Genomic DNA, 14048 nt, shown 5'->3' with positions numbered 1-14048 from the left:
TTCTATGGAATATGAAGAAGCAAAACACTTATGCTGCAGATCAGATCTTTGTTTTTTGATGTTGTCCTGGGTTCAGCAGTAGCAGTCATTTTTTCTCCTTCTTAGTAGCTGGTGCAGCATTGTGGTTTTGACTTTGGCCTTGGAACAGCACTGGTAACACCAATGTTTTTAGTTGCTGCTACTCTGACCAAGGACTTTCCGAGTCTCATGCTCTGCCAGGGAGGAGGGAAAGCTGGGAAGAAGCAGAGAAAGAACACCTGACCCAAACTAACCAAAGAGGTGTTCCATACCACAGCACATCATGCCCACTATATAAACTTGGGGCAGTTACCCAGAAGGGTGAGATCACTGCTCAGGCAGGCTGGGTATCCAGTCGGTGGGTGGTGAGCAGTTGTATTCTCTTCCTTTGTTATTTCCCTTATCATTATTATTATTGGTGGTAGCAGCAGTTGTTCGTGTTATACCTTTGTTACTGGACTGCTCTTATCTCAACCCGTGGGACTTACATTCTTTCGATTCTCCTCCTCATCTCTCTGGGGGTGGGGGGGGGGGGGGGAAAGGAAAGGGAGGGAGGGAGAAAGTGGCTGTGTGGTTCTGAGTTATGGCTGGGCTTAGGCCAGGATAGATGGCTTATGAAATAGAAGATACATCTCTGGAGGATGCCTGTGTTGTGTCTAAAAGGTGCGTTGCAGGTTATTTCATTTAAATACTGTCCCATAAAGCACAAGGCTTTTCAGATTCCTCCTCAGACACTCATTCAAAAAGCAGCTTTTAGGCTACTGACTTCACAGACCTTCTTTCTCATAATGGTCATATCAAAACAGAACCTTGTAACTTACTGGGTTCTGTGATTTCTAGTTGTCTTTTATCTTAGTATTGCACTATGGGTCCTTAGCTTAGGTCATATATGCTGAAATTAGAATATATCTCCACTGTTGTTTCACAGTAAGAGCATTTCAGATGTATGGCATATCTGGAAAGGAAAAGTATGAAATTACATATATATATATATATATATAAACATTGGCATCTAATGTCTGGAGGTGTTATGGTGATGTTAAGAAAAATTTAAATTTATTGGTGTAGGCATCTTCTCAATATTTATCCTGGACCTATATAGAATCATAGAATAGTTACGGTTGGAAAAGACCTTAAGACCATCTAGTTCCAATCCCCCTGCCATGGGCAAGGACACCTCACATTAAACCATGACACTCAAGGCTCTGTCCAGCCTGGACTTGAACACTGCCAGGGATGGAGCAACCCATACCAGTACCTCACCACCCTCACAGTAAAGAACTTCTTCCTTATATCTAACCTGAACTTCCCCTGTTTAAGTTTTAACCCTTCACCCCTTGTCCTGTCACTACAGTCCCTAGTGAAGAGTCCCTCCCCAGCATCCTTATAGGCCCCCTTCACACACTGGAGGGCTGCTATGAGGTCTCCACGCAGCCTTCTCTTCTCCAGGCTGAACAGCCCCAACTTGCTCAGCCTGTCTTCATATGGGAGGTGCTCCAGTCCCCTGATCATCCTCGTGGCCCTCCTCTGGACTTGTTCCAACACTTCCATGTCCTTTTTATGTTGAGGACACCAAAACTCCACACAATACTCCAGGTGAGGTCTCACGAGAGCAGAGTAGAGGGGCAGGATCACTTCCTTCGACCTGCTGGTCGTGCTCCTTTTGATGCAGCCCAGGATACAGTTGGCTTTCTGGGCTGCAAGCTCACACTGAAGCCAGCTCATGTCCATTTTCTCATCGAGCAACACCCCCAAGTCCTTCTCTACAGGGCTGCTCTGAATCTCTTCTCTACCCAACCTGTAGCTGTGCTTGGGATTGCTCCGACCCAGGTGTGGGACCTTGCACTTGTCATGGTTAAACTTCATGAGCTTGGCATCAGGCCACCTCACAAGCGTGTCAGGGTCCCTCTGGATGGCATTCCTTCCCTCCAGTGTGTCAACCAAACCACACAGCTTGGTGTCATCGGCAAACTTGCTTGAGGGCGCACTCAATCCCACTGCCCATGTCAGCGACAAAGATGTTGAACAAGGCTGGTCCCAACACGGATCCCTGAGGGACACCACTCGCTACTGGTCTCCAGCTGGACATTGAGCCATTGACCACAGCTCTTTGTATGCTGCCATCCAGGCAGTTCTTTATCCACAGAGTGGTCCACCTATCAAACTGATGTCTCTCCAATTTAGAGACAAGGATGTTATGCGGGACAGTGTCGAATGCTTTGCCCAAGTCCAGGTAGAAGACGTCAACTGCTCTACCTCTGTCCATCAGTTCCGTAGCCCCATCATAGAAAGCCACCAAACTAATACTCTGTGAAAAACATCTGTATTGGCTTGAACCAAGAGTCCATCTATTCAACAACATCTTTATCATGTTCTTGTTGACATTCATGTGGGCCATGAAGAAGTTTTGCAACCCAGGTATATGAAATCACTGTAGTCCCAAAACTTGCTCTTTGACTGCTATCAGCTGTTGCAGTCCCAGCAGGACATCAGCAGCCTGGACTAGTGGTTCTGATAGTCATGGCTATCACCTGATGGCCCTGTGTCCAGCAGCAATCACTGAGGCATTTGATAAATAGAGCAGCTTTAAGCCAGCAAAGTCAGTCAGTGCTGTTGAGGTCAGACAGGTGGTTCCCCTGCAGTTGTAGTACAAGCCTTGTCAGTTTGAATGGAGGAATTGTTGCAATGTGCTGCCAATCAGACTGTCTCCAGTGAGGCTTTAAAGCAAGTACAAAATAACTTTTTATAGAATCATAGAATAGATATTTTCTTTAATAAATAAATATACAAAATAGTGAAAATTACTTTCTCCCTACATTAGATATCAAGTCAGAAAGCATTTTCAGACTGAAATGTAGCTTTTTTCAAGACATTAGGGTCAGATTGTGATCTATACTGCATAAAACATGAACACATGCACAAGATCATTTAGAGTCAAACAAATTTTGTCTCTTCAGAGTGCTTTAATGTGTTTTGTGTCCATACATGTAAACCTCTACTAAAAGAGTCTTTTTCAAGTTCTTGAGGTTTGGCACACTACAAGCCTGTGAGAAAAAATACTTTACAGTCACATGACACTCCTCTGTGTGGAGCACAGGGGGATGCCAGTCAGATTTTCATAGGCAGGAGTTGAAAGTGTTTGACAGTAACATGGCTTCATCCCAATTGAGTCTTAGATCCCTACCACTTCAACAAAATGTTTTTCTAAGTACTCATTTTATTTAGTGCTCTCAGATTTTACCTCTCTGATTTTAAAAAGTTGTCATAAGAAGTTACTGTCAACAATAAATTGAGAAGATGGACATGGGAGGGAAAAGGAATTGCTACTAGATTATCGCTTGTCAACCAAATAGATTTATATATGCTAAACTATAAGTTTTGGTCATAAATTTTATGACTACATCATAGGACAAAATCGTTTCATTTGAACATCAATTAAACAAGGAAACAGAAAAATAGAAAAACCTGATGTAGTCATTATGTATGAGCAACAAGAAACGTAAATGCATAAATGTTTGGCCACTGGATGACACTGTTGTCTTGAGTAGGTAAACTAAAAAAAAAGTGTGTATTTATGATTTCTTCAGGCACTTCACAATCCTCTGTAAAAAAGTTGATATTTACATGTTACATCAAAATGTTAGGTCAAAAAATTGTAGTACAATTTTTATTTTGTGTCCTAGTATCTCCAGGAGTTTCAAAACTTTTCAGCCTTAGGTTCTAGTACATTGTCCATTACTATGTGTATGAAAGATAGCTACCAATGCTTCAATAAGCACCCTTTTTGAAACTGTGAGTTTGGTATTCTGAATCCTAATTTGTCCACAGTGTAGCTCTGAGTTAATTGCCTTTTCATATGTTTTTGTTCATCAGAAATTTCTGGCTACCTCTTTTTAGGCCTACGCAGAATATCAAAATGTTTGATTGTGTAGAATACTGATGTTCTCCACTGTTAAGTTAACAAAGAAAAGGTCTCTTTTGGCTGTTCTGAAGTGTTCTAAAGGAACTGTTTCCTTTATAGAGCACATGCTACTAGAGGAGGTGCTTTGATTTCTTACTAAGCCAACTATTTGCACCATACAGTTAATTGTTTGGGTATGTCCAATTACCACTGTGTTAGGGTGAGTACATCAGTTCCTTGTGAATTAAGATTTGAAGATCCATTTTCCTCTGGTGGAGCACTTACTGCATTACCAATCCATGGCTGAGGATAAGCAGTGGCAGCTAAAGAAAACAATGAAAATGATTTATTCCTAATGGGAAGCAAAGTCTGTACATTCTCTTATCTTCATTGAAATCTTCATGAAATACTAAACCCAAAGAAACAGTAGATAAAACTGAGGCAGGAAAGGGCATCATGTCTACTTTTATTGCCTTGACTTCATGAATGTGAGAGACAAATTGGACAACTCTTCAGTAGGCAGTGCTACTGGAAAATTTTGTCACATGAGCTGTATCAAATGACACATAGGATGAATATGAAAATATAAAGTACATACAAAGTTCTTATTATTACATTGTTTTCTATTTCAGTTGAATGCATGATGATAATTGTATGCATAGAAAAGCAGTGTACAAGCACTACAGATAGAGTACAAAGCAAAAAACTTCCAAAATGGGATCTAATTCACAAAATTCACTGCATGCACTTGAAGCATTATGGGACTTCATCTTTGCCATTAAAAATACCATGCAGTGTCCTGAGATTTAGTGCTTTGAAAGGGAAATGCAAAGCTTAGGCTTTTCAAGTCACCAGTATTTGAGTGTAGTTTATTTCCAGCAATTATAAAGGGAAAGGAACTAAAAAATATGGAAAGAGTTTTGTTTGAAAAATATTGGCTTCTCGCTAACATCAACATTAAAGAACTAAATTAATTAGAAAGTTGTAGTTATTGTAGTTATTATTAAAATAGCCATGTTGTACAGCTTTGTGTTAGAAATCTATTGCAGATGTCCTAGTTGCATGAGTAGCACAGATCTAGACCTCTTTGTAGAGCCCTTTCATAAGTAGTATAATAATATGTAATTTAGTTTGATTTTTCATTTACAGGTGAATTTATGTAACGTGTTCTGCCTTCTCTGTCACAGACAGCTAATGGAAAATAAACCAGATGATTAAAAGAAAACAGAAATGATACTTTACTTTGGTTTGGCTTTCATAGTATTACTAACTGGCTTTACCTGTTCTTCTGGTCGTAAGAAAATGAGTTTGAAATCTTCAGATCAGTTTCCAATTTAGGTTCTTAAATTTGAATACATATCATAGCATTTTTACTACATCTGAAATAAGTGTCCTGTGAATAAAAAATATACTCTAAAATACTGCTGTAGGAGTGATATTTGGCAATGGAGCTTGAAAGGCAAGCTTAGAAGTCAGAAGGAGTTCTGGACTGTGAAAATAATGAGGCAAAACATTAGGTTAGGTGAAGCATTAGTTTAGATACCAAGAGCAGTTTAAAGAAGTGTAGTAGTGAGAAGATACTATTATGTTTTGACAAGTACTGTGAGAAGTCACAGTCCACAGCCTTCAAAGTGTCTGTGCATACTGACTATGCTTCATGCAATGGTTCAGAATGATTTTCTTATAGTACCAAATAGAGGATTCTATTCGTGTCCCAGTGAGAACACTGAAACTGTTACCAGGAAGTCTTGTGTTTTCCTCTGCTCTGAATGCTTCCTCATATCCCACTTTTCTGAATGGAGGAAAATGGAGAGCATAATTACCCAAATCCCAAGAAAGCAGGGAAAATTTCGTAGAAGAACAGACTGATCAAGGATCCAGCAGAGTACAACACGGACTGGCAAAGAGCAAGGATAAGTTAATTGATTTGAAGAAAGGACATATCTTTAGGTACTGAAGCAAATATGAATAAATGTATTTTTTGCTATCTCAGTTAAGACATATAGAATTCACTTCTATAGTTCTACAGTTCTCACATAGTTTACAAATATATGACTTAGATATGTTGTTTTGCATTTATATATAAAAGGAGAAGGTAAATGCTGTTATATTACTCCATATTCTCTATGAGCAACTGATGAGTTGTCTAGGAAATAGTTTCTAAGCTGTGCTTAATACTATTATTTTTTATATTTTAGAAGGCTTATCGGGAGGAGCAACTAATTTACAGACTATTGAGACAAACTCAGCAGGAGCGGAGGATTGCTGTTGAACTCATGCATGTTCGACATGAAAAAGAGGTGTTAAGGCAAAACAGGATTTTTAGGGAAAAAAAGTATAAAGAAAGACGACTGAAAGAATTCCAGGAAGCTCTTGACAGAGAAGAGGTAAAAGATTATTTACTTCCTGAATTGCTGCAGGGCTGTTACAGAGCTTTCCTTTTATAAAATGGGATTTGTATTGTCAGCTGTTAGAATTTAGGACTTTTTTAGGGACAGGAATATATTCTTTTATATAGGTTCAGAGTTACAGCTAAGTTAATTAAGGGATAAAGCTGGAAAACTTAAAGTCTGATTTTGATCTTTTCTTCCAAGCTCATTTTAACTTTGTAGGAAAACATCTATGTATGCTGAGTTATAAAGGTACAGTCTTGCAGAGGCAAAATGACAAGACAGTGACATAAGACCATGTTCAAAGAATCATGTTTTTCATTTCCTGTAGATGTAATCTGTTAACATCAATTTTTGAGAAATGCTGGAGAACTTTCACTCATGAGTGCTAATTTCTACCTTGGAAACTCAACTTGGAGTTAATTAATAAACTGAAAGGACTTATAAACTGTGACAAACTGCAAAGTGCTACACTCATAGTAGACGATAATGTGATAATAGAAATCACCAGGTTTGTTCCTGCAGGTTTGTTTTGAAGGTTTGTTCCTGCAAGAAACAATTAGCAGCTCCAAATTCTCCAGCACAGCTGGCATCCTAAATTATCAGCAGCTGCAGCTGTTGATTACAACAACTTTCTTAAGTATGCTTTTGGCATAAAGGAACACACTGTCACGGGAACTATTGATAATTTTCTACCAATACCAGAAGTCTTTCTCAAAGATTGATCAGCATCAATAATATCAAATTATTTGCAGATCAGAATCTTTTAAGCTAAATTGCTTGTCATGTTTTCTCAATGAGTATTCCATTGTGGGTTTCAGTGGAAGTAAGCCTTTACCAGTGTATGTACATAGTTGTTTCTTAGGAGGAATAGACAGCATCATTTCATTTTCCCCTGCCCCTTAAGCACTAACTGTGTTCTTAATCTTTTCATTGTGAAAGAATTTACTTTGTAGTCTCAAATTTACTCTTTAAAAAAAAATTCTAGGCTCTTGCAAAACAAGAAAAAATCGATTATGAAGAACAAATTATTAAAGAAAGAGAACATCATGAGAAAATTGCTGCTGAAAGAGCTCAGGCACATTATAAAAAGCATTATTCTATATGTTGGGAAGTTGTCAACCAAATCATTGATTTGTCAACACAAGTAGGAGAGTATCGTCTTCTGACAAACAAGTGAGTATAGTAGCTGAGAGCAAAAAATAACAGCATAGGTGTTAGGCTTCAGAGTTCTACATGCTATGATTCCCTCTTCTGATATGCCCTAATAGCACGGAGTCTGAAAAGGTCCTTAAAATGCAGTAGTGTCCAAGTGCTGGTGCTGTAGGAGTCTTTTGAAAACCGGAGTGGGGCCTTGTTGCTCTTGTTCTTTCATCAGTATTCAGTGATTAGACTGTGGGGTAAGGCTTATAGTATTAGAAGGTATGCCAAAATCTTCATTGTCTTTTAATGGAATTGTATGTAAAAATAATAAAGCTGTAACCATGTGAAATATATATGATAATGTTTTATGGAAATTGTATAAATTTAGGCCCAGTGAGTTCATGATAAAATAGTCATCCTAAACACAGTTTAGTGATGATTTGATTCTTTCCTTGTCTGACACAATCATGGTTCCAGTATAAGCTAGTGTCACATTTGCTTGTACTGAGTGGTGCACAATATATAGAGATACTTGAAGTAGATTGATGTAATCCTAACAAGTAATAGAAACTTTAATTTTGACTACATGTTAAATTTAAGTATACATTTAGCTTGCTACCATATGTAGTTTGTCTTGTTTGATATAAATATTTTCCCTTTCTAAAAGAAAAATTCAGCTTACTTTTGTAATGCTGAATTAATTTTAGGTTCCAGAAAAAAAAATCTATTGTTTTTTGATGAGAGGAAGCTTTATCTCACAAAAGCAAAAAATATTTTGGAGTAGGGAAAAATAGCTATAGCAAAACTGTTATTACACAGCTCTGGCAGCCAAATACTGTGTGATGACACATTTGTGAAATATTGAAGCCTACAAGTGCCTATGGCTGTCATATAAGTAACCAACAACTTATGTAAAGCTGTAATAATTTTAGAAATCATTACAAATGATATCTACTTTAGCATATGCATGTTTTGTCATTGTGATTCTTGTAAAATTGAGTTCACTATTCTCAAATATCTAACCCCTTTAATTTTTGTTTTGGAATTCATTCTTTTTCTTTCTTTAAATTTATTTCTTCTGCAGCAGAATTCCATTAAAGCTGATGCTTGATTGGAAGGAACTTTTTTTTAAAGGAAAACCGATATATGAACAAGCTTCAATTCAGCCTTTGCCGAGTGAACCACACCCAGAAGAACTTTTACATCTGAATAAATTAAATCTTTTAGATGAAAAAGATTATAGTGAATACAAGGTACATCAAGCTGATAAGATAAAATGGAAGACAATACACTTTGATTTTTCATAATCATAAATATTTTGTTGTGATGTTTCATTTTGTTCTTTTGCAAGTTTCAAGTATCAGATTTCAACATGCATTTTCTTTTCATTGCCTGAGGTTCTATATGAAATATATGGCTATATTTTATGTTAATAGCAGTGGAGAACTGGTACAATTTTAAAACGCTGTTATGATTTCATTCGTGTATATAACATTGTTTGGTTTTCCCTCTTGAGCTCGTAGGACCAATATATTAACTTGATAGACTTAATTTCAGCAATTTTGAGTGAAAGCCTTCTAATAAGATTTATTAGTTTGAGATAAGCATTTGTTTTAAAATGGTAGCATTAGTGAAAATTTTTGAAAGTCACTGGCATTTTTCTTAACCTTCCATTAGAATACAAGTAACTATTTTTCGGGGAGCCTTAAAACGTCAGCTTTATGATACTTTAATATAATTTCACAAGTTACAGATGAAGTATTAATGTTTTCCTGTTTAAATGTATTGTACAATTTTTTTCTGAATTACATTAATGGTACTTTTCTTTGGGGGGGGAAAGAAAATCCTGCTACATATTCAGTTTTTTCAAGTAAAAAAGTTTAACTAAAAAAATTTAACTAGAATATGGCCAACTCATGGCAAATAACCCATGTTTGACTTTTTGGGAACTTATAACTACAATATGTATGTGCTTTTATCCACATCCTGAACCAATTGGTACATTCTTTTGAAGTGAGTATAAATGTTCGTTACCAGTTGCTGTGATGAATGTCTGCCAGCTCAATTTACTTTGGTATCAATCTTAATATACATTTTTTCTGATTATCTGCTATTATAATTTATTATCTGCTATTCTGGTGTCTATTTATAAGGTCTTTGTTCAGACTTTATCAACTCGTAAGAGATTTAATGATCACTTTCTTTAGGTGAAAAATGCATATATATAAGACCAACGGGGAGGACATATGGGACAGACAGGCAGGAAACTGGAGAGCTTTTCCATCATGCTGTTGTTTATATTACACCGTAATAGTCTTCTTTAGATGTAAAGCCCTGGAGATCACAAACATTTAATGACACATTTAAAGTCTCTTTTTCAGTACCAGTCTGTTTCAACTGTATATCCACATACTTAGATTTTTCCCATTTGCTGTTAGTCTTATGCCTTTCTGAATCAGTATTCCTGAAGAGCTGGTATCATACGACTTGTAAAATTTTTGGCACCAACTTGTATTTGTGTCTTCTAAAAACTTAAGTAGATTACTAATACATACCTTCAATTGATTCTAGATAAAAGCATGTTGGCAGGGCATTCTGGCAGTTTATGCTGATTTCCTTAAACCTTGAGAAAAAAAGCTTCACAAAGGCAATTCTGCATCTCTCAAGAATATTAAGTTTATGTTAGGAATACTGACTAAAAGTGTCAGATACATTTAATAAAATACAAGAACATGATACAGTGCTATCAGTCCAATGCACATTCCACATTAGATTGAAAATATTTGGAAAGTTCTACATCATCAGATTCAGCTAATCACTTCATAAGTTAAAGGAATCACCCAAAATAAACCTAACAGTAGGCACTGCTCAAAATATCAAGTAATTTCCGGTTTCACTCAAGAGTGTTGACAAGGAATTACTTAACTTTCACCTAGATACCTGAAAATGTGTTTCTGACAGGTAAGCTACTTTAGCTCAAGAAAGGTACAAACTTCTGCTTAAAAGGGCAAGAAATCGGAAAGGTGAGTACATTAAATGGGGAGCCCATTTAATTTGGAATTAATTTTTCCTCCTAGAGTTTAAAACAACAGATCCGTCTTTACTTATTTTTTAAGGAAGAATGGTTCAGATAGGACAAGGATTTGGGTTTTTTAAGCATGTTATTTCAATTACATATTAAGAAGGATGTCAAAGCGGGAGATGATGGGTTCAGTTAGGTCCATGTTCTCTGAGAAAGCCAATGATGGGACCAGTCTTGTTCAACATCTTCGTCGCTGACATGGACAGTGGGATTGAGTGTGCCCTCAGCAAGTTTGCGGATGACACCAAGTGTGGTTTGGTTGATATGCTGGAGGGAAGGAATGCCATCCAGAGGGACCTTGACATGCTTGTGAGGTGGGCTGATGCCAACCTCATGAAGTTTAACCATGCCAAGTGCAAGATCCTACACCTGGGTCTGAGCAATCCCAAGCACAGCTACAGGTAGGGCAGAGAAGAGATTCAGAGCAGCCCTGCGGAGAAGGACTTGGGGGTGTTGGTTGATGAGAAAATGAACATGAGCCGGCAGTGTGCGCTTGCAGCCCAGAAAACCAACCGTATCCTGGGCTGCATCAAGAGGAGAGTAAACAACAGGTCGAAGGAGGTGATCCTGCCCCTCTACTCTGCTCTTGTGAGACCTCACCTGGAGTATTGTGTGCAGTTCTGGTGTCCTCAACATAAAAAGGACAGGGAACTGTTGGAACAAGTCCAGAGGAGGCCACGAGGATGATCAGGGGACTGGAGCACCTCCTGTATGAAGACAGGCTGAGAAAGTTGGGGCTGTTCAGCCTGGAGAAGAGAAGGCTGCGTGGAGACCTCATAGCAGCCCTCCAGTATCTGAAGGGGGCCTATAGGGATGCTGGGGAGGGACACTTCATTAGGGACTGTAGTGATAGGAGAAGGGGTAATGGGTTCAAACTTAAACAGGGGAAGTTTAGATTGGATATAAGGAAGACGTTCTTTACTGTAAGAGTGGTGAGGCACTGGAATGGGTTGCCCAGGGAAGTTGTGAATGCTCCATCCCTGGCAGTGTTCAAGACCAGGTTGGACGAGGCCTTGGTGATATGGGTTAGTGTGAGGTGTCCTTGCCCACACAGGGGGATTGGAACTAGATGATCTTAAGGTCCTTTCCAACCCTAACTATTCTATGATTCTATGATTCTAAGGATGTTTTCTGAGATTGATTAGAGAAGGGTTATTGTGCAACTCAAGATTATTTTTTTTAATTTGGTTTTACTGATTAAAAATAGGAGATATTTTCATTTAGAGTGATAATAAGTTACATTGTGTCATTCTATCTAATGCATGTATATTCAAAGTTGACACTGATCAAGTTCTGTTAGTAGAATGTGTGCTGTGAAAATGTATCATGCATGCAAGTAAGTTCAGGAAAAGGTTGCATATTCTACCTGGAACATGGATTCAAAACATTGTATTTCAGCAGAACTTTGAAACTGGTTGCTTCTGTTAATGGTGATTAAATATTTAATTTTAGAATGATATAATTGTTGAGGTTTAAAGGGATGTGGAGGTCATTTAGTATAACCTCTTTGCTCAAAGCAGGGCCAACTTCTGAGTCAGATAAAGTTGCCCAAAACTGTGTCTGGTCAGCTTTTAAGTATTTCCAAGGGTAAAGATTCCACAGACTTTCTGCGTTCAGCCACTTTTATTGTGAAATTCTTTTTTTCTCCATTATTTTTCCCACTTGGAGTTTCTCTTGCTGAAATATTTGACTGTGTAACAACCCGTTATTTTGCACGCTAAATGAGGTGGCCAGCCAGAATCTATTTGGTAATATTATTAGTCCATGTATCTTTCAAACAGTTTTTTAGTATCCTGCAACCAAACAATAATTAATACAGCACTAGAACTACCCTGCATGCTAAAATATTCTCTTTTAGCTTTTTGTACCAGAAGTTAGACATCAGAACTTTCCTAGAGCTATAAGATCCGGTAGTGGTAGAGTATATATTAGAGTGACTAATAGCAAAAAATACAATTCTGTGTTCACTTCTTTTGACTACACCTTTCCAATCTCATATTTCTTCCAATGAGATTGTCAGTAAGAGTATTTTTACTAGCAAAACCTCATTAAGCTGTATGCTGGTAACTTGTAGTACTGATAAATTTATATTGGTCTCAGAGTAGTTGAACAGGAAGTTTCTACCTAATGTTTCCTTCCCTCATAATTGTTTGAATTATACATTGGCTTGTTTGGTTTGGATTGTTGACTGTTAGTTTTTGGTTGGTTGGTTGGGGTTTGGGTTTTTTTGTTTGTTCGTTTGGTTGTTTTTTTTTGAGGAGGGTGTGTGTGTTTTTTTTTTTTTGTTATTTGTTTGTCAGTTTTCACTCTATTTTATGTGTTAGGCAAATACATTTATTTGAAGTCTTTATCCATACAAATTTTCAAAGATGTGTAATACTGGACAGCAATGTTACCCATTTTTAGAGTGCTGAATATTAAGATACTGACCTTCTATTCCAAAAATCTGCTATCGATTCATTCTCTGTACTAGTGAATATCAATGAATGCCTAATGATTATGACATAATTAAAGTTTTTAACAAGTGTCTATTCTAAAAAATATTTTATTACTTGGTAGTATTCAGATTTGGTTATTGTATGTATCCAGTTTGTGTATAAATACGTATATCTAAAAAGATGAAAGACAAGGAATATTAACAAATTATTTGGTAATTTGTCGTTTGACACAGAGTATGACAGGGGAATGGTGCCCAGATGAAGAGAACAGTGAAACCAAACCTCCTCTTAATAATAACATGTTGGGTCATGTGCTTCATAGACTAATGGAGATTTTCTATCCTCCAAAACCCATTTCTTCACCTGTATTTCCTCCATTTCCTATCAAGGGATGTATTTTGGGAAAACCTTTTAGTGGAAAAACTACCTGTGTAAAGTTTGTTGAAAAAGGTAGAGTGGGTTTGTTCTGTTTATTTGTTCTTTTGTTTGTTATTCCTATAATTCTTTATTTTATTATCTAAATTTTAGTCTTTATTTGCCTTAAAATCCCTCTTTTTTGTGTATTAGTTTGCAATATTCAGGTACTATCTGTTGATGGTTTGGTTCAAGAGGCCATCCAAGCTTTTCTTAAAAATGAAAAGAAAAGTGAAGAAAATATGATTCCACAAGAGGCAGAGAGATCTGGGGAAGAAAATGAGGTAAGCAACTTCGTTGATTTTGGTTTTGGCTCCTACAGGGAGATGAGCATGAAGTATGTAAGGAAAAAAGCATGTTTAAATTTTTTTTGATAAATTTCAAACTTAACTCTAAGTTTTGCCTTAAAAGAGTTCAAGAGTCAGCTTGAATTAACAGGCTTGTTTTTCCTGTGATATGTAGTTTCCTTTCTAATCCGTTTTGTTTCATAACTGATCAATGTCGAGAAGAACTTGCCACCACTGGATGTATTAAAGAATCTTGAAACAGAAATACCTATCAATGGAAGCGAAGGTGGGTATATATTTTACTTATATATGTATAGGTACATGTAATCTTACTAGATTTAAATGACAATTCCCCTTTCTCTTGTACATTTGAGG

At 37.1% G+C, this 14048-nt stretch overlaps 1 protein-coding gene across 13 annotated transcripts in view; it reads left to right on the top strand.

The window, feature by feature from the left end:
* Nucleotides 1–14048, top strand: part of SPEF2 (sperm flagellar 2) — an 87176-nt gene that overhangs the window by 14036 nt on the left and 59092 nt on the right. For 11 of the 13 annotated variants that reach the window (XR_009746251.1, XR_009746252.1, XM_061469497.1 and 8 more), the window contains exons 8-13: nt 6118–6306; nt 7298–7485; nt 8537–8705; nt 13206–13422; nt 13540–13670; nt 13893–13959. Coding sequence is in view for 11 of the 13 variants with exons in the window: in XM_061469497.1 (XP_061325481.1) it covers nt 6118–6306; nt 7298–7485; nt 8537–8705; nt 13206–13422; nt 13540–13670; nt 13893–13959 (961 nt within the window). In the remaining 2 variants the exon portion in view is untranslated. The remainder of the gene's footprint in view (nt 1–6117; nt 6307–7297; nt 7486–8536; nt 8706–13205; nt 13423–13539; nt 13671–13892; nt 13960–14048) is intronic. The other 2 variants (XM_061469499.1, XM_061469498.1) reach the window with 2 other exon arrangements.

Source organism: Pezoporus flaviventris, unplaced genomic scaffold (assembly GCF_033815535.1).
Source record: "Pezoporus flaviventris isolate CSIRO_AGI_PZ_B2104156 unplaced genomic scaffold, CSIRO_AGI_Pfla_v1 ptg000057l, whole genome shotgun sequence".
Lineage (NCBI taxonomy): Eukaryota > Metazoa > Chordata > Aves > Psittaciformes > Psittacidae > Pezoporus > Pezoporus flaviventris.
This window is presented reverse-complemented; position numbering and strand designations above follow the sequence as displayed.